Source organism: Convolutriloba macropyga, chromosome 5, assembly GCF_964194025.1.
Source record: "Convolutriloba macropyga chromosome 5, txConMacr16.3, whole genome shotgun sequence".
Lineage (NCBI taxonomy): Eukaryota > Metazoa > Xenacoelomorpha > Acoela > Convolutidae > Convolutriloba > Convolutriloba macropyga.
Window position 1 is genome coordinate 26,035,827 of NC_134472.1, and position 23,890 is coordinate 26,059,716.

General features: G+C 34.4%; 1 protein-coding gene across 1 annotated transcript in view; it reads right to left on the bottom strand.

Moving 5' to 3' along the window:
* LOC142339908 (uncharacterized) overlaps window positions 1-9,235 on the bottom strand; it is a 32,345-nt gene extending 23,110 nt beyond the window's left edge. Inside the window, exons 1-4 of the mRNA XM_075390264.1 lie at window positions 8,658-9,235; window positions 7,532-7,826; window positions 2,237-2,324; window positions 1,797-1,985 (exon numbers count right to left, since the gene is read on the bottom strand). Coding sequence (XP_075246379.1) covers window positions 1,797-1,985; window positions 2,237-2,324; window positions 7,532-7,826; window positions 8,658-8,745 — 660 coding nt within the window. The 5' untranslated portion in view covers window positions 8,746-9,235. The remainder of the gene's footprint in view (window positions 1-1,796; window positions 1,986-2,236; window positions 2,325-7,531; window positions 7,827-8,657) is intronic.
* Between the last annotated feature and the right edge of the window lie 14,655 nt (window positions 9,236-23,890).

Consider the following 23,890-nt stretch of genomic DNA (forward strand, 5'->3'; position numbering starts at 1 on the left):
TGAGTTCAGCTGCCTACAAAGTTGAATGAGAGAGCTTTAGATCACGCAAAATGCAGAATCTCAAGGACTTAAATTTCAATGGGAAAGCCAAATCTGTCAAGCGCAAATTTGCATAAAAACATAGCCGGTAGAATACTGAAAAAGACTCAAAAAGTCGTGCAAAAAACCTCCAACTCAAAAATATTTTAGATAAATAGTCCGTTTTTACCTATATCGGAAGCACTAAAGAGAAAAAAATAAATGCCTTATAGAACTGTAATGTTTCGAAAAAAGAAGACGCACTTGTTAGTTTGAGGTCGTGGGTTGGCGAGGAGGGTGGTAGGATACAGGGCGAGGGTAGATAGATGAAAAGTATGTAGGTCTGGATGTGGTTGCCAAGCTAGGTGGTTGAGGGCAAGTAGATGGGGGGTGGTACGTAGGTCGGGGTAGATAGATGGGGGTGTTGCTAGGTGGCGGGTTCTGCAATTGAGATAGGGAGAAAGGTATGATCTGGGAAGAAAACTTCTGAAAAAGGCCTTTCGAACTTGAAAAATACCAGCAGTACCTAATACCCATGTTATAGTAACTAAGCTAGTGTTGAAGTCCATTGTTCGAAAACAAAAGTCAAGGTTTTAAAAAAGAATTCAATGTTTGAAAACAAAAGTCAAAAGTTCAAGTCAGGAACAAACTTGCATCAGATAAAAAAGCTGTAGAATCTCAAAACTCCTCTTCGGATCGTGAAAGCCTGTATAATCATTAGAGGTTTATAGTACAGGTTTGTAGAATCATTATATACACCACCACAACAACTTATGAATTTTAAAGTGAAATTACACCAATTTTGTCGCTTTTATCATGAATTTCAAAGGTGAAATTCTGCCACTTGAGTTCAGCTGCCTACAAAGTTGAATGAGAGAGCTTTAGATCACGCAAAATGCAGAATCTCAAGGACTTAAATTTCAATGGGAAAGCCAAATCTGTCAAGCGCAAATTTGCATAAAAACATAGCCGGTAGAATACTGAAAAAGACTCGAAAAGTCATGCAAAAAAACCTCTAACTCAAAAAAAATTTTAGAGAAATAGTCGGTTTTTACCTATATCCAAAGCACTAAAGAGAAAAAAATAAATGCCTTATTGAACTGTAGTGTTTCGAAAAAAGCACACGCACTTGTTAGTTTGAGGTCGTGGGTTTGCGAAGAGGGTGGTAGGTATGCAGAGCGAGGGTAGATAGATGGGAAGTAAGTAGGTGCTCATATGAGTGGCGAGGTAGGTGGGTGAGGGGAAGTAGATGGGGGTAGATAGATGTGGTGTAGGTAGCTGGCGGATTTCTGCAATTGGGATAGGGAGGAAGGTATGTTATGGAGAGAAAAAACTTCTCAAAGTGATCTTTCAACCTTGAAAATAACCAACAGTACCTAATACCTATGTAGTAGTAACTAAGCTACTGTTAAAATCTATTGTTTGAAAACAGAAGTCAAGGTTTTAAAAAGAATTCAATGTTTGAAAACAAAAGTCAAAAGTTCAAGTCAGGAACAAACTTACGTTAGCTAAAAAACCTGTAGAATCTTAATACTCCTCTTCGAGTCGTAAAAAGACAAGCACGTTTACAATAATTGCCCGAAACTTCGTTTCAGAGCAATTAATTATTGCTCAGCAAAAGATTCATTGCATCATTCTTTTCATACATTACATCGGCCGAGACCAAATAATTTTCTTATAGGCAGAAAAATTGATCTATTTCAATAAATTACAGAAAAATTATAATATTGGAAGATTCTGCCAGGTAAATAATTCAATTGTAAAATCAATGAGCTAACCCTGATGCAGTGATAATGTGTTTTGACGTTTGAGAATGGACACCTTTTATTGCCCCAATTTGGGATTGACCTCATAGTCGATGCACATGACTCATAGCTCGCTACTCTCACAAAACCCTTGTCACGTGACTGCTCTTTCAGTTTGTGGAAATGGACATGGCGCTCTACTGCTGCAGCTGGCAGATATTTCTAATTACAAACTAGGGTTAAAACAATGTTGTCATAGCATCTTCATAGCATTGCTTGTTTAACTATGACAACAAGTTAATGAGCTAGGAAATGTTTTTTTCTAAATTTTCATGTACACAGTGAATTGACGAGTTTCTCAGGCTACTTCCGCATAAGTGAAAAAATAAGCCGAGTCGAAAAAACGTTCAATGACCATAAATGTTTGATAATAATTTTTTGGACAGGTAACACAAGGCAAATTCATAGGGTACCAGTTTCTTGCAGTGAGGGTCGTCGCAGTGGTAATGACTTCTTCCATTGCTACGACAGCCGGCACAGAAGCGAATGAACGAGCACAGTCTAAAAACAAATATATAATTGTCGATAAACAACTGTTGCATTTTTTACAATATTGTTCCATATATTCTATTTACTCAGCTGCGAGCTTGCTGAGTTCTTTAAACAATCTTCAGATACCAAAAGAGAAAACAAAGTCCTAGAACCAAATTTTGAAATAAATAAATGAATCAATTTAAGGTTTTAATTCTACTATTGTTATCAGATTTCACGCACTACAATTATTAGATCTTTCGAAATATTGCATGAGGTGAACTTTCGGCAATGAATTCGTTTAGGTCATCAAGAGGAATAATTATTTTGCGATATGCGAATTATCTATTTGTGTTATCTGACTAAAAAGTTGCAGCAACTGGTAAGGTTTCTTAGTAGATATACACTCATTGAGAAAAGTTAATGCACGAAATTTTACATGAATTGCCTGTTTTTGAAACCCCTTTTGGCCATCATAATTTTCACCCTTTCTTTTGGATTACTATATAAATTGATTCATAATCAGTTTTACAGAAAAAATTTTGAAAAGTTGATTTTAACTTGAGCAATTTGCAAGTGCTACCGAAGTCTTGCCCAGATCTTGCCAACTGTAATTAGACTTGCTAAGTAGTGAAAAACGAAGACGATTGAAGGATACTGATATAGACTTGGAGTTCAGTCCGAAAGGATCTCTGATCAGAACGTAAGAGAGGTATATTCATGGGCATGGGTCAGATGTTGGTCAAATGCTCTAGCGCCGCCTAATTCTACTCTATTCTATTTAATATGTATTTACGTTACTACATGATAGAAAGCGTAGTAAGGAAATACAACGGTCTTAAATGATTAAAAAGACCGTGCACGCAATTGTTGTCCAATAGAAAAAAAACAAACGTTATTTATTTGACCTGACCAGTTCTCTTACGGGGTCAATGAAACAAAAACAACAAGCATTGTGTCAGGGGGATTTAAAATATAATCGTTGGATTGGAACAAAGTAATATATGCCATTTGAATATAAAATTAAATCTTCAAACAAAACCCAAGAAATGAAATAATTATGAACCAATTCAGGTCAACATGGGTTCCTTGACCATTTGATAGAAGGCTACCTCCATCAACAGCTGATGGCTATTTCCCTTGTTTGATGGTTTAACTTAACTGCCTCATTTCTGATTGGATGCGAACTTCGGTTGGAAATTGAATCGACAGCACTTCCCACATTTTGAATAATGGGACCCAAGACAAAGAAGAGAAATATAACTCTGCTCTTTTTCCTTATTTGCTTCGACTACATATGACAGGCATTTTGAACATAGCCGGCAGATTGCCTGAAAATAGCCGCGATAGACGCTTGTGGCCCTCCATGAATTGAAACAACTAAAGAAATAAGATAGACAGATCGACCACCATCTTTTTAATAGACCACTAGACTTTTTGGGTTATATTCGGACTGTCAATTTTATGACACAAACGGTATATAAGGGAAACAGCCCTAAAAGAGCTTTTTTAGAATTGATATTCGAAATCCAAAACTCAAGACTAACAATCACGAATTAGGGCCTACAAGTTTGACACTCCTTGGATGCACACTATTAACTAGTAAATGTTCATAAAACTTAAAGTTCCATAAGTGAGTTCAGAAATCATTTTTTTGAGTGAGGTAAGTCACACAATTGACCTAAAAGCAGAAATGACGTCACGTACACAAATTATAATTGCAAAGCAGTAGAAGTCACTGAAGTCATTGAAAAAGTCAATTCCCAGAAGTCGGGTCGTAAGAATCATCAATGGAGACGACGAATTAAAAAAAACATAACAGGACAAGAACTGACGTACAATTCAAAGAATTTAAAATGAATGAACAAAAAAAGAGACCTAAAATGGACTATGAGTGAACTGGGAAAACCACTTCTAAAAAATCAGACCAAAAAAATAACAAAAACAGAAAATCAATATCGAAATGCCGTATATGAACAAAAAGACCACAAGCGGGAAATAGAAATTTGGTTACAACTCAGCCAGAATGAACTAGGAAAGGATTGAAAAAACCATTTAGAAAAAATCCGATCCAAAAAATCGAAAAAACAGTAAAAATCAAAGTGAACTTGTCGCATGTGAACAAAAAACAACTAGCGAGAAAGCGAAATTTTGTTCGAACGCCGTTTTCTGTCGACTTTCAAATTAGAGCAAAAAAATGTCACGCCGCCAAACCACTCGCTTTTTCGCTCCACTTCTTGTTTCGGCGAGATCAAACTCACTACTCCAATTTGAATTCAAAAATCGTGAAAATGAACATATCTTAAAAAAACATAGCAGGACAAGTCCTGAAATACAATTCGAAGAATTGTGTTACTTTATGACCTGATAATCAATTACTCCGCTTGAAAAGGCAATTGAAAGCCAATAATAATGAGACTACGCATTAAAACAACACAAGAACAACAAAAACAGGCAAGACTAAAAACCCATCTTTAATTCTTGAGAAGACAGGATCAACATCAAAAAACAACTGCTATGAACTCAAACTGCCAACTATATTCATCTATTTCTCATTAGCAAATTGTCATTAAATGTCTATGAATTCTCTCACTAATAATAGTATATGATAAGACAAAATAACCAAAAATCGCAATAAAATTCGCTGAAACTTTTTGAAAACACTTTTTGAAGTATAAAAGTCACAGAACGCAACATCTACTGAAGGATACAATTACATCAACTATTTGAGTCCTTATTGACCACCATTGAGAGCTTTCATCAATGATTTTAACTGATAAAACAGGAATAAGTATAACAAATACTAGCAAAACTAAAAAGATTTAAAAAAAACGAACAAGCGTATAAATCACAAAAAGCAATAACAATGAACTGAAATGGATTGCTTTTAATTAAGCCTTGTTAACAACCAATGAGAACTGTCAAAAAACAGTTAGTGCTCAGTCAGAGAAATCACTAGCTTTAAACAAAAAGGCTTAAATCGATAAACTTAACCCCTATTAACAGCATCAGATACCTGTCTCCATTGATATTTAATGATAAAACATCAAAAAGCAGAATACATAATTGCAGAATTCAAAAATTCAGTCCAAATTTTTGAGAAAAAGTAGTGTAAAAGTCATGAAGACCACTAGCTATTAATTTGAACCATTAATTAGCTTCTGTTATGCCTCAATAGCAATTAATCGGACTTGTCTTTAAAGATAATAAGTGATGAGACAAAAGATAGTTTTTTTAAAAATAGGGGGGCAAAATCCAAAATTCACTAATATTTTATAAAAAGAAATAGTGGCAAAGTCATAAAAAAATTTAGCTGCCCCTTAATGAAATCAAGCAAAGGCAAAAAGGCAGAATTATAACACATGTGTACCGTCTTTAAAGCACTGAAGGAGAGGAAACTCTGAAAACAGAATTCAAATTGACGCACCTGAAAAAAGTCATTTGAAAAACCACCAAAACTCCAATTTCTCACTCCACTTTAAAGGTATTTTGAAAAAGTCACACCTCAAACCTACTCAATTTTTTGCTCCCTTTACTATTTCAGTGTGACCAAAATCACCACTCTAATTTGACTTCTCACTGACGTGAAAAAGCCGAAAAAAGCATGAACAGATCTTGAAAAAAAGACAGCGCACCAATGCAATTCAAATTCTTTAAATTGTAAAAAAACCACGGTGTCCCCAATATTAGCCGCTATCGCTTTGTGGCTATTAATAATGATCAGCCTCCTTGAAATTGACATTTATTCGGACAAAAAATTTAATGAAATTTGCGCAGAATCACCTGAAAACCCTACAAAACAACCCAATTTGGATTTCTCGGACCTCCTCCTGATAGCAATTCATCGCTTGTGACAGTTTGAGATGATTTACAAGCTCACCGGAAAAGTGATAAAAAATAGTCCGAACATCGTGGCATCTTGAAAACTTTCTGAGATTGCAAAATTCTCAAGAAAAAATCTGGAAAGTTGATTTTGACTTGGGAAACAACTTGCAAGTGCAACCGAAGTTTTTCCCAGGACTTGCCAATTGCAATTAGACTTGCCCAGTAGTGGAAAACGAAGATGCTTGCATTTTGACTCATCTGATACTGCAATTGCTCTAGCTCCGCATAATTCTAAATTATTCCAGTTAATTTGTATATAACTGACTACATTATAGAAACCGTACTAATGAATTACAACGGTTTCGAAATCATTACCAAAGATTATGCATGCAATTGCTGTCCAGTTGAAAACATAGCCGGCAGATTGCCGGAAAATAGCCGCAATAAACGCTTGTGGCCTTCCATGGAACTGAAACAACTAAAGAAATAAGATAGACAGATTGACCACCAGCCCTTTAGTAGACCACTAGACTTTCGGGTTAGATTTGGACTGTCATTTTCATGAGACACATACGCTTTAAAAGGAAAAATCCCTAGTAGAGGTTTTTCAAAATTGATATTTGCAATCAAAAACTCAAGACTCTAATACTCAACAATTAGGGCATATACGTTTGGCACTACTTAGATGTACACTATTGATCTTTAACTAGTAAATTTTCATAAAATTTTAAGTTCATTAAGTGATTTCAGAAGTCACATTTAGTGAGGTAAGTCAAGCAATTGTCCTAAAAGCAGAACAAATGACGTCACGCACACAAATTTTAACTGCAAAGTAGTAGAGTCACTGAAATTGAACAAGTCAATGGTCGCAAGAATCAAAGATTGAGACGACAAATTAAAAAAAAACCACGATGTCCCCAATAATAGCCGCTATCGCTCCGAAGCTAACAAAATATGAATGTTGTCCAGGCCGGTCTTCTTACAAAGTAATATGAAAGAGAAGCAAAACAGCATTGTTTAGGAGGATATACAACAAAATCGTCGGATTGGAACAAAGTAGTGTCGGCCATTTGATTATCCCCCCCCCCCCCCACCCTCCTATTTTATCGCCTCAAATTTTGAATTGAATCTATTTTGTTGCGACCCCCAGTGTTTTTACCCCCCCCCCCCCCCCCCCACTTTCAAATTGTGTTCTTATATTGCACGTGACTATGTAAAAATAGCACGTGCTCCTTGGGGACTTCGTAGTTATATGCCCACTAAGCTGGTGGTGGTGGTGGTTGGGGGGGGGGGGGGGGGGCAGATGAGATCATTTTAATTTTTAAAAATGAAAAATTGCACAAGATGCACTATATAGTCTGTATATTTTTGTATGCATGCAATAAAGAATGGAAAGAAAACTTTGTACTCACTGTAAAAGGTCAACCGGCTGAGCTGGCGAGATTTTGACGGTCACCCCCGATTCTTCGTCTTTGGTCTCTTCGTCTAATTGTAACAGCTTCTTTGGTGTCGATTTGCGTTTCCTTGAACTCAACTGTGGCTGCTGTTGGATCGGTTCACTTTGAGGAATAGTTTGACTAGCCGAATAATCGGAGGAGGTTACTATGTCTTGATCAGAAGTGGTGCTGGCGGTTGGTGTTGTTTGTTGTTCTTGTACTAAATTGTCGGCATTCCAAACTGCTTCTTCGTCATCTTTTTCGTCCAGAACTGTCGGAGATAATAAAGGGTTTGTCAATGTAAATACATTTTTAAAGAATTTTTTTTTATCTAAATGGATATTTATAAAGCAACGGAGAAATGTTTTATTTTAACTAAATGGCAAAATTACTTAGCGGTCTTTCCCGTAATGGAGTTCCTCAAAATGCAGTTTCACTGACAACTTTTTTAAAAAGAAAATCCGTGCAGGGAATACTTATCGGAGCTTCTCAACTCTCAGCAGAGTTCCATTGCGTTATCTCTTTATGGACAGCCCCCCCCCCCTCCCCCCACCCCACCACCGCCACCACCACCAACACCACTCCCCCCAAAAAGTTATGAGCCCGTTATGGAATACGTGCCACAAAATAGTAAATGGGAGGGTTGGTTTTCAGCTGTGGGGGCTCCCACTCAGCGCGGGGGGAGGGGTGGCTCCCTCTCAGCGCGGGGGGAGGGGTGGCTCCCACTAAGCGCGGGGGGGGGGCACCAACGGAAAAGATCCTCCGAATGTACTGAGGGGAGGGGGGGGGGGGGGTCAATGTCCTTCAGATGATTTTCTCCCTTTCCATAGAAAAGAATTATGACGGTCGCCTCAATCTGACAAGCCGAATACCCCCCCCCCCCCCGGCAGTGATATTAGATACAACACCCCCACCAGACCCAGACACAACACCCACCCACCCCCCTCCCCCCGCCCATCAGGCGAGGTGACAATCATCTAGCTTCTTGTTTAATAATTGTCTGCGCAGGTTTTTCGTTAAACGCGTGAGCTCGGGATTTTCATTAATCCCCTCCCTGCGCAATCGGCTGATCGTTAAAAACAAAAGACTTTTTTTGACAAACCCTGTAAGAAAGTTTCCACGTCTGCGAAGTAATTAATATCCGAGAAAACGGTTAAATCCAGCGGCTCGTCTTCGCAATATTCGTCCATTTAAATTAATTTTCTATTCTGCTTCAAACTTGCAAAAATTGAACAAAATTCTTAATTGGCTGCGTTCGTTTTTGAACAATTTCAGAAACTTTTCACAATTTCTCACGTTTCACAAAAGTGAACTCAAATCGTGCAGAGATAAAAAGCAAAAATTTTGAACAAAGAAGCGATTTTTAAACGTGAAAACTAAAAGCATGATCACAAAAAACGCATAAATACTGCATAACATTGAAGCCCGTTTTTGTATTGTAAAAGTCACCAAAAATCGTTGTTTTTACCACGTTTTCGTTATTTTGCACAAACTTTACTTTTTATCGCTTTTCGCAAAAAGTTGATCTGTTCTGGCCTGTAAGTATATCAAATGTAAAATACAGAGTAATTCTATAAATAAAAATCAATTTCAGCAAAAAATTAAAAGCTGCAAAACAGGAAACATTTGAAAAATGCTACATTTTCCCCGTTTTTTGTATATTTTTTGCCTTATGTATGAATTTTGTTCAAGTATTACTTTTTGTAACGCTCAAGCAATGCGCACAATTTTTATTCAGTACGTTTATAATAGTGAAAACCGCTCAAGTGCAATAAGCCTAAAAGTAGGAGTCAGATAAACAAATTCCAATCTAAATTCGTGCGTATTTCTTTCGTCAATTAGACGCGTAGGCCAAATGAGTTCGCATAGCTGAAAATTTTCTGAATAACACTAGACGAATTGGGACAGATAAATTAACAGATCTCTCGAAAAGCCGAATATTTGCAAATTTTTTTTGGAAATGCACCACAGAAAAGGCAACATTATTGCTGTAAAATAGAAAGAGCAAAAATAAAATTCTAACAGTTTTTGCACGCAATAACGAAACAACATAAAGAAACGAGACATAAAGAATAAATTAACAAATACAAGAAAGAGTTAGCAATTCGCCATTGATCTTTATTAGCATTTTGTCATAAAAAATTAGCTAAAATTTGTCAAAATCGGCTAATTTTCTCTGTTTAAACAATCGGCGTGATATCAACAAACTCGACAAATATTGACCAAAATGAAATAAATGTTAGTTTACTCTGTCGAAGGCTAGCAACGGCCGGCCATATCTATCACAAAACAACGAAAATTAAAACGAGCGGAAATAAACTTAACATCCGGATTTAACGAAAACGAAAATTTTATTGCTATGCTGAAGTAGAAATTCAGTAAATTTAACGCACTTTTGGTCGAGCTATTTCACAAAACTATACAAGCATCAAGACATTATACCCCATTCCCCATTTCTCTAATTACCCCCCCCCCCCCCGCGCACCCCCTACCCACCCCATCATTTGTCTGCCCCCTACATGCGTTTTTGCGATTGGCCGCAACCACCGCAACAGAATTTCAAAGTTATAGCACAGAAAGCATTACAAGACATTTTCTAGGGTATCAATCGTACGTCTATTAGTTCGATTACTGAGTTCAGTTCATCTTCGCCGTAGACAAAGCTACGATGAATGATTTCAGCCCTTATCCTTGCACCCTAGCGCCCCCCTCCCCCCACCACTTCATATGGCTTGTATGTTATTGATGTTGTGTATATCCCAAGCAATACAACAATACAACGTGATCGTAAGTTTTCAACAGCAAAAAAAAGCTTTGCAGAAACCAAATTAAAGTACGGTAGTCTAAAAGAATTGGCTCTTTTCTGTTTTGCCCCCCCCCCCCCCCCCCCCACTTTATATCTCTATATAGCCAATATGTTTGCACCCCCAGAAATTCAATTTTTGGATCTATTCTGTTAACCCCCCCCCCCCCCCCCCCCCCCAGCTTAGTGAGCATATAATTTTATGACCCCCAGGCGCACGTGCTATTTTCTTACAAAGTAACGTGCTATAACAACAAAGAATTTGTAACTGGGGGTCATAAAAAACACTGGAGGGGGGAGGGGGGAGGGGGGGACAGAATAGATCCCAATTTTTTTAAATCAATTCTTATTTTGGTAACGGTAATATGTCGGCATCACAGGTAAATTTACAGGATCTTTTCCGTCCCCCCCCCCCGTACGTTATGCTCACCCATTTACAAAGCACATGCCATTACATTGTAAATTATGTAAAAAAAAATGGCACGTGCGTCTGGTCGGTGCAAATAATATGCGCTCACTAAGCTGGGGGGGGGGGCACAAACGGAAAAGCTCCATTAATAGTTTGATAAAAACGAATCTTCGACAAAATAAATATCTAATTGATAAACACGCATTATTCAAGTAATGGGTTTTGTGACTCTGCGTGAAGTCACTGAAAATTTCTGGCGTTTATCGAGAACCGCGACGCGATTCGAGATATTAAGTCAGAATTCCGAAATGACACTGCAGAATCACTTAACCATACTTAAAACACGAAATCACGTTTTAAAATGACGAAAGTCAACGAGAGCAACTTCTTGCTAGGTAGCAACTTCTGGAATTTTAACTTCTGGCACTTAGGGTTTCGGCAATCTAAAATGGGCACATGAGTGTTTCAATTGCTGCTCACATTATATACAAATTGTAATTTGTTACAAACGCTTTAATTTTAAGACCTCGCTGCATCATTATATTTTAAATGCCCTTTGTGTTGAGTTGTATATATAGGTGTAGGCGCTAGTGAAAATGGCCGTTGTACCAAAATGTCATTTGACACCCGAAATCTATTGGCTTCCCAACCAAAATAGAGAAAAAAGTAATACTGTTTTCTAATTGGCTGATTGCTCGAAAATGCACTCCCGTTAGAATATGAAATGTCATTAACATAAAACTGCTTAGAAACTGCTGTGAGTGCTTAGAAAAATGAAATTGTGCATTGTCGGGAGAAACTGATATCACGTATTGTTGTGATAGGTTGATATCAAATATAACGGCTCGCTGAGATATGGGCATGGCCCGCAAGTCATGGTGACACCAGGTAAAATATGGCACCCGGATTTAGGTTTTGTCGAGCTTTGATTAATCGACCGCACAAATCGCAGTGGTTTAATTTATGACTATTTAAATCACAATTGCGGTTATTCACTTTTGTAGTAATTTACATTCAACTAAAAATAGAAATTCTCTGAAAAATTTTGGTGCTAATCAAACACAAACCCACAGTAAATTGCAAAAATTAAAAAAGAGCACAAGCACATAGAATTGAGTATGAAGCAACTAGGGCATGCTTTTATTGACACTATGTAATGATTAGACAAAAAAATATTGAAAAATTTTTTTTTGGCATTGTAACAGTTCAGAAATTTTAATATTTATTTTAATAGTTTGATAAAAACGAATCTTCGACAAAATAAATATCTAATTGATAAACACGCATTATTCAAGTAATGGTTTAGTAACTCTGCTTGAAGTCACTGAGAACTTCTGCGTTTATTGAGAACCGCAAAGTGGTCCGAATATTAAATCAGAAATCCGAAATGACTTCTGCAGAGTCACTAACCATTCTTAAGACACGGAACGCGCAAGATTCAAATTAACGAAAGTCAACGGAAGTCAACTTTTGGCTAGGTGGCAACTTCTGGCATTTTAACTTCCGGCACTGCAAGATTTTGCCATATAAAAATGTGCGCGTGAGTGTTTTAATTGCTGCTCACATTATATGCAACTTGTATTTTGTTACAAACGCTTTAATTTAAAAATCTCGCTGCATCATTATTATTTAAATGCCGTTTGCTTTGAGTTGTATATATGCGTGTAGACATTAGTGAAAATGGCCGACGTACCAAAATATCATTTGGCACCCGAAATCCATTGGCTTCCAAAACAAAATATAGAAAAATGTAATACTGTTTTCTAATTGTTTGATTGCTCAAAAATGCATAATCGAAACTTTCCATGTGTTAGAATACGAAATGATCATAAACATAAAAGTGCTTGGAAATCGCGTTGAGCGCTCGGAAAAATGAAAATGTTGATTGTCTGGAAAAACTGATATCACGTTTTGTTGTGATAGATTGATATCAAGTCTAACAGGCCGCTGAGATATGGGCATGGCTCGCAAGTCATGGCCACATTAGGTGAAATATGGTATCTGGAATTAGATTTCGTCAAACGTTGGTTAACTGAACGCACAAATCGCAGTGGTTTAACTTTCGACCAAGCAGTTTTTTTTGAAAATTCTTTAATTTGTTACGTCTATTTGTTGAGACGTTACCGTCAGAGTTTGAGATCCAGACAATATGCTATTGCACGTATAAATGAGGAGTGGAAACCGAGAACGGTATTTTTCCATTTTTGACTCTTGAGCATGCTGGATGCCTAACATTTGTAACCCCCAAGCAGATGTCCAATTTTAACACACAAGATTTGTCCCAGGTCGAGTCCTTCAATAAAAAAAATGAAAAGTGCTTATGATAAGATCCTTCTTGGTTGAAGTGCCGTATCGTCAAGCACATTCATGACAGAAAGAATTGTGATCGAAATTCGGCTGATTCAAATTGTTTGGGGGAGTTCACGACGCAAATTCAAATATTCTCAACTTTCGTGCACTCAGAATTAATTTAGTTTATTTAATAAACTTCTTATCTTAGAATAAGTTGGTGCAATTTTCGCTAGGCTCAAACAGACATGACCAGAATTTGCAACGAAAACTCCTAGCTTGCTAATAGTGACCCGCCATTAACACGAGAACGGCCAAAAAGCAAATACAAAATAAGATAATATTTAGGCTCATCAGATAGTTCTTCAATTTAATTAGTAACATGTTAAAGTTCGAACAAGCCAACTAGAGAAACTGACCACTGCGCGTCAGTTATGGACGCCCTCAAATTCACTAAACAGCTATTTTGCCAGCATCTTGAGACTTCAATAACTGACCATTACAGTGTTACTTTGCAAAATTTGGCAAAATCAGCAAAAGACATCAATGTAATCAGATACTGTGAGTGAAGTTTGCAGAAAAAAAACATATAAAAGACAAAGAAGCTCGCTGAAGTGCCATGGCACATAATGTTTCGAACCCGCTCATCCACAATATTGTCTAAATTGTCTACCAATTGAAGACTGCCTCGAAAAAGTAGTTCAAATTTTTGTTCCGACCCAACTTGTGGGGGAAGGAACTATATACTCAAATGTGTTTTTTTTGTTCAGTCAATTTTGGACGATCGATATATTCATCGTAGAGAAATGTAAGTGGCATCATTAAAAAGCTCGTCGAGCCTAGAATTTGAAATTAAATAGATTTTTTTGAATTTCGTATTTTTCGAGGAGTTATCGAGGATTTAAATTTTGTGTGAGCACGTGATATTTGGTATGATTTCGTTCACTTTTAGTGTTATTTTTCTTCAAATAATGATCTTTTCCTTAAAAATTTTTCATTCAAAATTACATTTCACGCCAAAAAAGGAATTAATTTTGTATTCCTAATAAACGAAAAGTGCTAAAAAGACTAGTTCTGGTCTCCTAGGGAAGTTAACTATAAAAAAAGAAATTCGACTTCTATTTGAGAGCTGTTTTCTTTAGAAAACTTCATATTACTTTAGGTCAGCTACAGACTGGTCACTTTCCATATCGATGTTTGGTTAACGATAAACTTGATTTACAGTAAAATGACGCCTAATGAACAGAAAACACGTTTTCAAGGAATCGCACATGTTTTTTATGGCTTCGACTCTGAGCTTTTGTAATTTTTAATGAAATTTTGATTTTCTTTTTAAAGTTTTACTAAATTTTGGAGGCCTATGGCATAGAATCGTTGACTAGAATTGCAATGGGTTTCATAATGAGCGTTAGTGAAGCTATTCAGTGCTTTGATAGGACAGCTAATGGGTGTTAAGACTTTATAAAAGAAAAATTTCGAAGTATTTTTTAAACATTAACCAATCATAAACATATTTTTGTAAGCTTTAAGTCAAGTTCAGTACTTAAAGAATCCCCATCTTTTCTACTGCAACCAAAACTAATCTGTTTTGCGGTTTTATTTTCTAACTATTGGTTTTATGACTTCGATGCCACAAGATTTCAAAATCAATTTTAATATTTTTGGATATTTTCCTATTTTTGAATCCTTTTGAAATTTTATCACATTATCCTAATTTGGATAGCTTCCGTTGATTTAAGGAAGATGTTCAATGGATTATAGATAATTTTTTCAGAGAAAAGTTTATGGTTCAAATAGCTTCGACACTCTTATCGCACTTTTCTACTGATTTTTTGGTTTTTTCCTGTATTTGCTGTTGTTTTCGTAGTCATATGACCTATTGTGATATCTTTTTGATTACCCATGCATGACAAACATTTTTGTCCATCTATCGAGTCATGATTGAGCGTATTTATTGACTTCTGTTGAAAGCTATTGAACTTATTGTTTGTTAAGACTTTAAAAACAAATTCAAAAATTTTTTTGAACATTAACAAATTTTAAACTAATTTTCATGATTTGTAAGAAATTCTCAGTAATGACCCAATCCCCTTCTTTTTTTTCTACAGCAATCTAAATTATTTTGGTAACAGTTTTTTCTAACTCTTGGTTTTGCGGCTTCGATGCCACAAGATTTCAAAAATTTAAATTTTTTAATACTTTTGTCTTTTTGGTTCCTGTTGAAATCTTATCACATTATCCTAAAGTTGACAGCTAACATTGGTTTTTAGAAGACCTTAAATTGAGCTTAGACAAATTTTTCAGATAAAAGGATATGGTTTAAATGGCTGCGACTTTTTCTTCTCGCACTTTTCTAGTGAATAATTGGTTTCTGTATTTTTTTGTTCTCATAGTCATAAGACTTATTGTGATATCTTATTGATCACCTATGCATGACAAACATCTTTTTCCATCTATCAAGTCATGATTGAGCGTATTTTTTGACTTTTGCTGAAGGCTATTGAACTTATTGTCTGTTAAGACTTCAAAAAAAAAATTTAAAATTTTTTTTGATTATTAACCAATTTTAAACTTATTTTCATGATTTGTAAGAAATTCTCAGTAATGACCAAATCCACTTCCTTTTTTTCTACAGCAATCTAAATTATTTTGGTTACAGTTTTTTTCTAAATCTTCGTTTTATGGCTTCGATGCCACAAGATTTCAAAAATTTAAATTTTTTGATATTTTTGTCTTTTTGGTTCCTGTTGAAATCTTATCAAATTATCCTAAAAATGATAGCCACCATTGGTTTTTAGAAGACCTTATTTGGAGCTTAGACACATTTTTCAGATAAAAGGGTATGTTTCGAACGGCTGCGACATTTTCTTCTTGCACAAATATTGGTTTCTGTATTTTTTTTGTTCTCATAGTCATAAGACTTATTGTAATATCTTATTGATTACCATGCATAACAAACATCTTTGATCTTCTGTCGAGTCACAACTGTGCGTTTTTTTTTATTTTTTTGTTGAAAGCTATTGAATTTAATGGCTGTTAAGACTTCAAAAACAGTTTTTCGAAAAAAGAATTTGAACATTAACCAATCGTAAATTTATCTTTGTGAATTGTACGAACGTCTCAGTATTTACAGGGAGTCCCTCTTTCTTACTTCAACAAAAATAGTCTAACTTGCCGTTTTATTTTCTAACTATTGTTTTGATAAAATCGGTGCGCAAATTTTCATAAATTTTTTGAACTTTGGGAAAATTTTTTGGTTTTTTTTGTTTCTTCTGAAATCTCATCACATCGTCCTATTAGTGTTAGTTCCAAGTGGTTTAGAAAGGACGTTCAATGAATCATAGATAAAGTTTTCAAAGAAAAGCTTATGGTTTAATTGGATTCGACTCTTTCTTCTCGCACTTTTCTACTGAATTTTTTGTTTTTGCCTTTACTTTTGCCAATTAGTTATGACTTATTGTAATGTCTTATCGTACTGTTTTCGCAGAAATTTCGTGGTTTTGACGAATTTGTTAATCTTTATTGATGTTTTGAAGTCATATTGAAATTAAGAATCTCATGCTGTTAATGGATTATAGAAAAGTCATTACCGAAAATTTACTTTTTAATGGCTCCGACATTTTTCTCGCTCATTTTTTTTAATTAGCGGTTTCCGCCCATTTTTTTTAAAATATTTAGGTAGGCGTAAAATGCTGACAGGTCTGAAAGTTTAAAAATTTGAATTCCAGTGATTTCATGTCGTAACTGACGTTTTGTTTGGTAACAACATGTGTTTAAATAAAAGTTTTAATTTTGTACTTGTACTTGTGTTTCTTTTTCTCTTCTTTTAGCACATTCGGGTAATAACAGATCCCAATGATTTTCAAATGTGGCCCAAATGCACTTATTTAATCTTTCAGTGTAATTTAAGATGTATTAGTATGAATGAAAATTGAAGGAAGAATACATAGTATTCAGATAATTGCTAATGATTTTAATGGCCTCAATAATTTGGTTTTCCGCAAATTGTTTAATTTTTTGAGTTTTTCTGCTTCTGTAGTCCGTTCCTATGGTTTAATGTAACCAACGACTGGTCCTATTGGTTTCATAATGAATGTTTAGTAAATTTTTTCAAGAACTATTTCGTTAAAAGCTAATGATTCTTAAGACTTTAGAAATTATTTGGTTTAAAAAAAATTGATTGATTTTTCAATTTCGCCTTATTATTTCCTTTTGTCGACTTTGATACCTGGTCTCATTAAGTAAAATTGCCATCTGCTGTGTAGTATGGACAAAATAAATTTTTGCAGTTAAGGTTTAATACGATTGCATTTTGGCGTTGTTGTTAGGTGCGTTCAAATTTTGATACTTAGTTTTTGCCGTGAAATTTTTGTTTTTGCTTCTTTCGTTGTTTGTTTTTTTTTCTCGTAGTTTTTTCAATGACACAGATCTCGTCAGCGCTGTAATGAAGAATGGTATTATGTAATTCAATTAATTGTTAGGTTGTTAAACGTTTTTTAAAACTCAAATATCTATTTTTATTGTCTCTTCGTTTGATTGACATTTAAGTCAAAGGTGTAGATGAGCTCGGGTCGGAACATCATGTGCAAACGCACATTAACGAGCATCCTTGCTTATTAAACTTTTGATAGATAATTAAAAAAGGATAAACGTCCGTACGAAAAAAAAGGTCAGAAGAGTGAGATCAGTTTTTTCATTTCTCTAGAATGAACAATAGAAAAAAGGAACTACGGGCATAAAATCAACTCTAACTCGTTTTCTAATTAGAAGGAAGAATATTTTTATCATCTGAACAAACAGTTTTACCGAAAAAATGAAGAAGTTCAGTCACAGAAGTTAGCAGAGAAGTAAAATAAAAATACCTCTGCACTTACAAAGAAACCTAATTGGAGAAAGAAAAATCAGATTACATTCAAACAGAGTTTGCCGAAGCTAGATAATCACTAGTTAAGTAACGATTGAAGCGGTTCATTTTTGCAATAATTCAGGTTCAACTGAAAAAAGAAATTTTCCAAAAATTTTTGGCGCTAATCAAACACAATCTCACAGTAACTACCAAAATCTAAAACAACGGAGCACAAGCAAATAGAATTGAGCATGAAGCCGCTAGGGCATGCTGTTAACGAAACGACGTATTGAGTTGACAATACAATGTTGAAGGTAAAAATTTGATTATGTCTCTTGAAAAACCCAATTGGACCTGTCAGCAACCGCAATAAATGATAAGTCTAATTGTAATTTTGTTTTTTGAACACAACTTTTTTGAAAAACAAAAAGAAAACAAATTCAAAAATACTCCAAATTTTTTCAAAATAAATAGCGTCAATTTTCCTTCAATGATTAGTCAGAAACTAAAATGGACTTTCTTAGCCAGAAACTGAAATGGACATAGTTTCATTTATGCTCATTTTTGAATAATAAAACCATTTAAATAATGGGATAAGACAGCAAAAAAATAGCAAAAAACCTCAAAAACTTTTTAGTTTTGGGATTTAGTTAGAAAAAAATATAAGCGGAAAAATCGACCAAAACTTAAAAAACCTTTACGAAAACACGTTACGTCAAAGTCAACAAAAACATCAGTTGCTCGTAAAACAAATCAGACATGTTCATCTATGCACCTTAAACACAGAACTCCGTATCTGCCAGACTAAGTAGATCATATACTGTAATTCAGAGCCTGATAGATTATTATAAAAAGAAAAACGTAGAAACGTGCATACTAAAAACGGTGAATAGCAGTGAGATTAGCGTTCTTGATTTCACAGCCTTGAGAATTGCAACAGACTGAACAACATAATTTAGTTCAAATCTAATAAAGTTTCATATTTTTAGGAAAAAAGTCAAATTTATCAACAAACAACAACCACTGATAAGATAATTGTTAACTAAGACGTTTACTTGATCCATGAAGTCAACCTCTGTATAATTTTTTTGGAAAAAGTTTTGTCTCATGGAGTCTATTAATGATTATAGCTTTTTATTGTTCGCAATTTGAATTGCAACCATTGATAATTTTTGTGGAGTTGTTTTGAAATATTCACAAAAATGCTCATTTGGTGCCAAAATAAAATTTCAAATTTCTTGAGATCACCAGTTAAAAAAGGTGAAGGTCTATAACTATTGGCATCAAAATTTTTACGAGACTGGAAAACTTGAAGCACGAATGCTTTTTTCAGACAATTGGGAAAAATCTGTGCTCGTAAAGCTTTTTAAATTAGGAAGGTTGGGGTCAGCGAAACCGCAACATCATCGAATTGGAGAGCAAATACACTACTCTCATAACAATTTGCGTTACTTTTCGATACAGAGGCCATGATAATACGTTCTACTTAACATCTCAATCAAGTTTGAGGATCTTGTTTTGAATAGATTATATCAGTGAACTGTTTGTTTATTTTTCGACAATGACGGTGAAGAATATTTCAATAAATCAAATCGTTTAGACGACATTTTTTTCTCTTACATTTTTACAGTCAAGCGAAAAAAATTGTCAAAGAACGGTTGATTAGATTATGTACTTCAGCGTTGATTAGGTTTTGATCAGAAAAAATATCCACTACTTCCTACAATTTTCCTCACTCGTTGTTTTATAACGCTGAGATCGTCCCACTTTTCAGATGTACACTCTGATTTTCATTATTATAGTTATTTTCTTTATAGCAGCTGCTTTTTCTTTAGTAATTTGTTTGTTTGTTTGTTAACCAACCCCTTTTTCGTTCTACTTGATTATTTGTGTCTGTTTTGTAATAACATCTGTATTATCCAATGAAAGTGCTCATAAGAAAAATGAACCGTTTTGTTAACAAATGGTTTCATGTCCCTAAATTTAGTAAGCAACAGGAATTTCAGCTTGTTGTTCCGACCCCACTTGTGGGAGGGGGGAACTATATGATCTAATGGGATTTTCATCCAGTCTACAACAGCCGGTCGATATTTTTATCGTCGAATGTTGTGACATGTCAATATGTCAATATAATGCCACTCCAAACTAGTGTGAGATTAAATTTTGCATTTCTGTTCTTTTTTGAGGAGTTTTCACTCAGTGTTCAATTTTTCGTGAACATTTCAATTTTCAAAGCATTTTTTTTCAAGTACTTGAAAATTCTAAAAAAAATTTGTTTCATTTGTGCACATTTATGACAAAAGTTTTTATAATGGCGGAATTTTAAAAACTTGAAGCGATTATGTGGCTTATTCGTGTCATCATGGTTTTCTAAAGTAAAAGAAGTTTTGACTTGGATCCAAAATTATCGGTTTTTTAAGCCATTTCCCGTTTCAATTTTCGCGGCAATTTGATGTCTGACTTTTTAAATTTTGTTGTCATTTTCTTGCAAAGTATCGCAAAACTATGCATCACAATTTTGTAGAGCTTCGGGAAGTTTTATTGTTTTAACTAAACCAGTTTTTTCTTCTGAAGATATTTTCACATTCTGATAAACGTAGTCTCCTCGTTTAAAGAAATAGAACTAAAGAAGCCTAATAAATGCGTTAGAGAATAAAACTTGTGTTTTTTTTATGATTTAAAGCTATAAGTTTTTTTTTTCAAAAAGATGAATTTTGTGTTCTGACCATTTTTTATTTCTTGTTGTCCTGCCCCTCAACTTCTTCATGTTGAGTGGCAGAACAATAGGAAACAAAAAAATGGTCAGAACTCAAAATTCAACTTTCATAAAAAAAATTATAGCCTTCAGTAAAAAAGCCTTCAATTTCATTCTCTAACTCAATTATTAAGATCTTTTTGTTCCATTTCTTAAAAAAAGACGGACTTTCTTTTATAACAATAAATTTGAAAATTTTAAAACGGACAAACTATACTTCAATCAGGTTTTCTAGGAAAAACACTCTTATCAGTAATTAGAATCGTTGATTAGTCCAAATGTAAACAGAAAATTTAAACAAAGAAAATTGAAAAACCGAAACAGACAAAAATATAAAAAACGCTATTTAGTAATTATATCGATAATTAGTTTTCACATAAAAAAGTAGATACCGTTATGCCTCAATTTTCACAAAAATAATTCAATTCATCAAAATGTTTTGATGAAATTTTACATTTTCTTCTTATATTTTGCTTTTACAGTCAAGCAAGTACAAGTGTCAAGGAACAGTTTATTAATTTAATTACTTTCAGCATTGATTATGTTTTGCCTGAAAACTTTTTCGCTCTTTTTAACAATTTTCCTCAGCCGTTGTTTTATTATTTTGAGATCTTCCCAATTTTCAGTTGTACACTGTCATATAATCACTTATAGATGTTTTCATTATCCCAGCCGCATTTTCTTTGGTAATTTGTTCGTTTGGTTGTTAAGCTTTTTTTGTTCTACTTGATTGTTTTTTCTGTTTTAATGAATCTTTGCAATAACGTCTATATTATCCAATGAAAGTGCTTATATGAAAAATGCACATCCGTTTCGTTAACAAATGGATTCAAGACCCTCAAATTAGTAAGCAACAAGACATTTAGCTTGCTGTTCGACCCGATTAGTGGGAGGGCGGTACAATATGGTCAAATGAGATTTTTATTCAATCTACATTAGCCGGTCGATATTTTTTTCATCAAATACTGTGAGGGGTATGCTTTTACCCCCAAATTTTCAAGATTTATTGGAGTTGAGCTTATTAATTAAAGTAACTCAATTCATGTCAAAGTAAATCCTAGAGATAGAATAGCATGACAAGCAAAAATTAATGCTACTTTTGTCAAAGCCGTATCATTTTGTATAATTTTTAATATAATCAATAACTAATGGTAGAACGTGAAAACCCCGAAGGAAGAGAAAATAAATCTCAAAATCGAACTACCTCACTATCACCAAATCATTACCAATTAGGAAATCAATTTCTAGTTTGACGAATCAAGATAAAATGGAGTTCCAGATAAAGAAATTTGCATGCCAGCTGAAGGAATTTTTCTGTTCATCATAACATTTCAGAGAGTGCCTGACACCATATAAGGTATCCCGAAACCCAAACTCAGTGAATTTACAAAATTGGTTGACCTAATCATCTATGGAAATTAAGATGCCTTTCGACACGTAAAACAACAAAACTAACACTAATAATAGATGGTCAAAATTACCAAAAGTCAGTTGAAATTTGCAGTTTTTGTTATGCAACGACCTTACACGAAGTACAGAGTCAGTTTCTTTTATTGGTTTTAACGACGTCAACCATAATTTTGATTTTTCTGTTTTTGGAGCCAATAAAAACACATAGCTTCAAAGTAAATATGCCAATCAATGCAAATTATCCACTGTGGACCTCATTTGCATTCAATTGGACACCATGAAAACATCAGTGAGACAAGCGGGTATTAAGACTCAGTGCTAAAACAACTAAGAAATAAAACGATTTGTTGATGATAAGTTGATAGTTTGATGATAACTTTTAGTGTCAATGTTAGCAAAATCATTAGTTGCAAAAATAACAAATCAGAAAACAACAAACAAATTGTCGGCATTAATTCTGATGCACCGTTTTACAATACTTTGCCAGAAAATCACGAGAAAATAAAAAAAACTAGACGTCAAAATGAAACAGGAAAGGGATGAAAAAATTGATAAATGTAGATCCAAATCAAAAATTGGGTTATTTTAGAAAACCATGATGACACGAAAAAGCCACAAAATTGCTTCAGGTTTTTAAACTCGTCATTATGAAAAATTTTGACAAAATTTGTGCACAAATTGTGCAAATCTTTTAAAAAGTCCAAGTACTTAAAACAAATCATTGTGAAAAGTAAAATGTTCACGATAACTTAGACACCGAGTGAGAGAGAAAAATTAATTTCGCACTACGCTGGACCGGCTTTATATTGATACCAGTCACAAAATTCGATTATAAAAAATATCGACCCGCTTATGTAGACTCAATAAAAATCCCATTTGATCATATAGTTCCCCCCTCCCACAAGTGGGGTCGGAACAACAAACTGAAATTCCTGTTGCTTACTAAATTTAGGGACATGAAACCATTTGTTAACAAAACGGTTGTCCATTTTTCTTATGAGCACTTTCATTGGATAATACAGATGTTATTACTAAACAGACAAAAACAATCAAGTAGAACAAAAAAGGGGTTAACAACCAAACAAACAAATTACTAAAGAAAAATAGCTGCTATAAAAAAATAACTGTAATAATGAACATCAGAGTGTACAACTGAAAATTAGGACGATCTCAGCGTTATAAAACTGAGGAAAATTGTTGAAAAAAGTAGTTAATTTTTCTAATCAAAGCCTAATCAACGCCGAAGTAAATAAATTAGTCTACTGTTATTTGACAAATTTATTCGGTTGACTGTAAAAAGGTAAGAGAAAAACAAAAAATATCATCTAAACGATTTGATTAATTGAAATATTCTTCACCGCCATTGCCGAAAAGATAAACAAACAGTTCACTGATATAATTTAATCAAAACAGGATCCTAAAACTTCTACCTCCATTCACTTAATCTTTGTTTGAGGTGTGAAGTAGAATGTATTATCATGGCCTCTATATCAAAAAGTAGTGCAAATTGTTATGAGAGTAGTGTATTTGCTTTCCAATTCGATGCTGTTGGGGTTTCGCTGACCCCAACTTTCTTAATTTAGAATGCTTTACGTGCACAAATATTTCCCAATTGTCTAAAAAAAGCTTTCGTGCTTCCAGTTTTCCAGTCTCGTAAAAATTTTGATGCCAATAGTTAAAGACCTTCACCTTTTTAAACTGGTGATAAGAAATTTGAAAATTTATTTTGGAACCAAATGAGCATTTTTGTGAATTTTTCAAAACAACTCCACAAAGATTATCACTGGTTGCAATTCAAATTGCGAACAATAAAAGTCTATAAT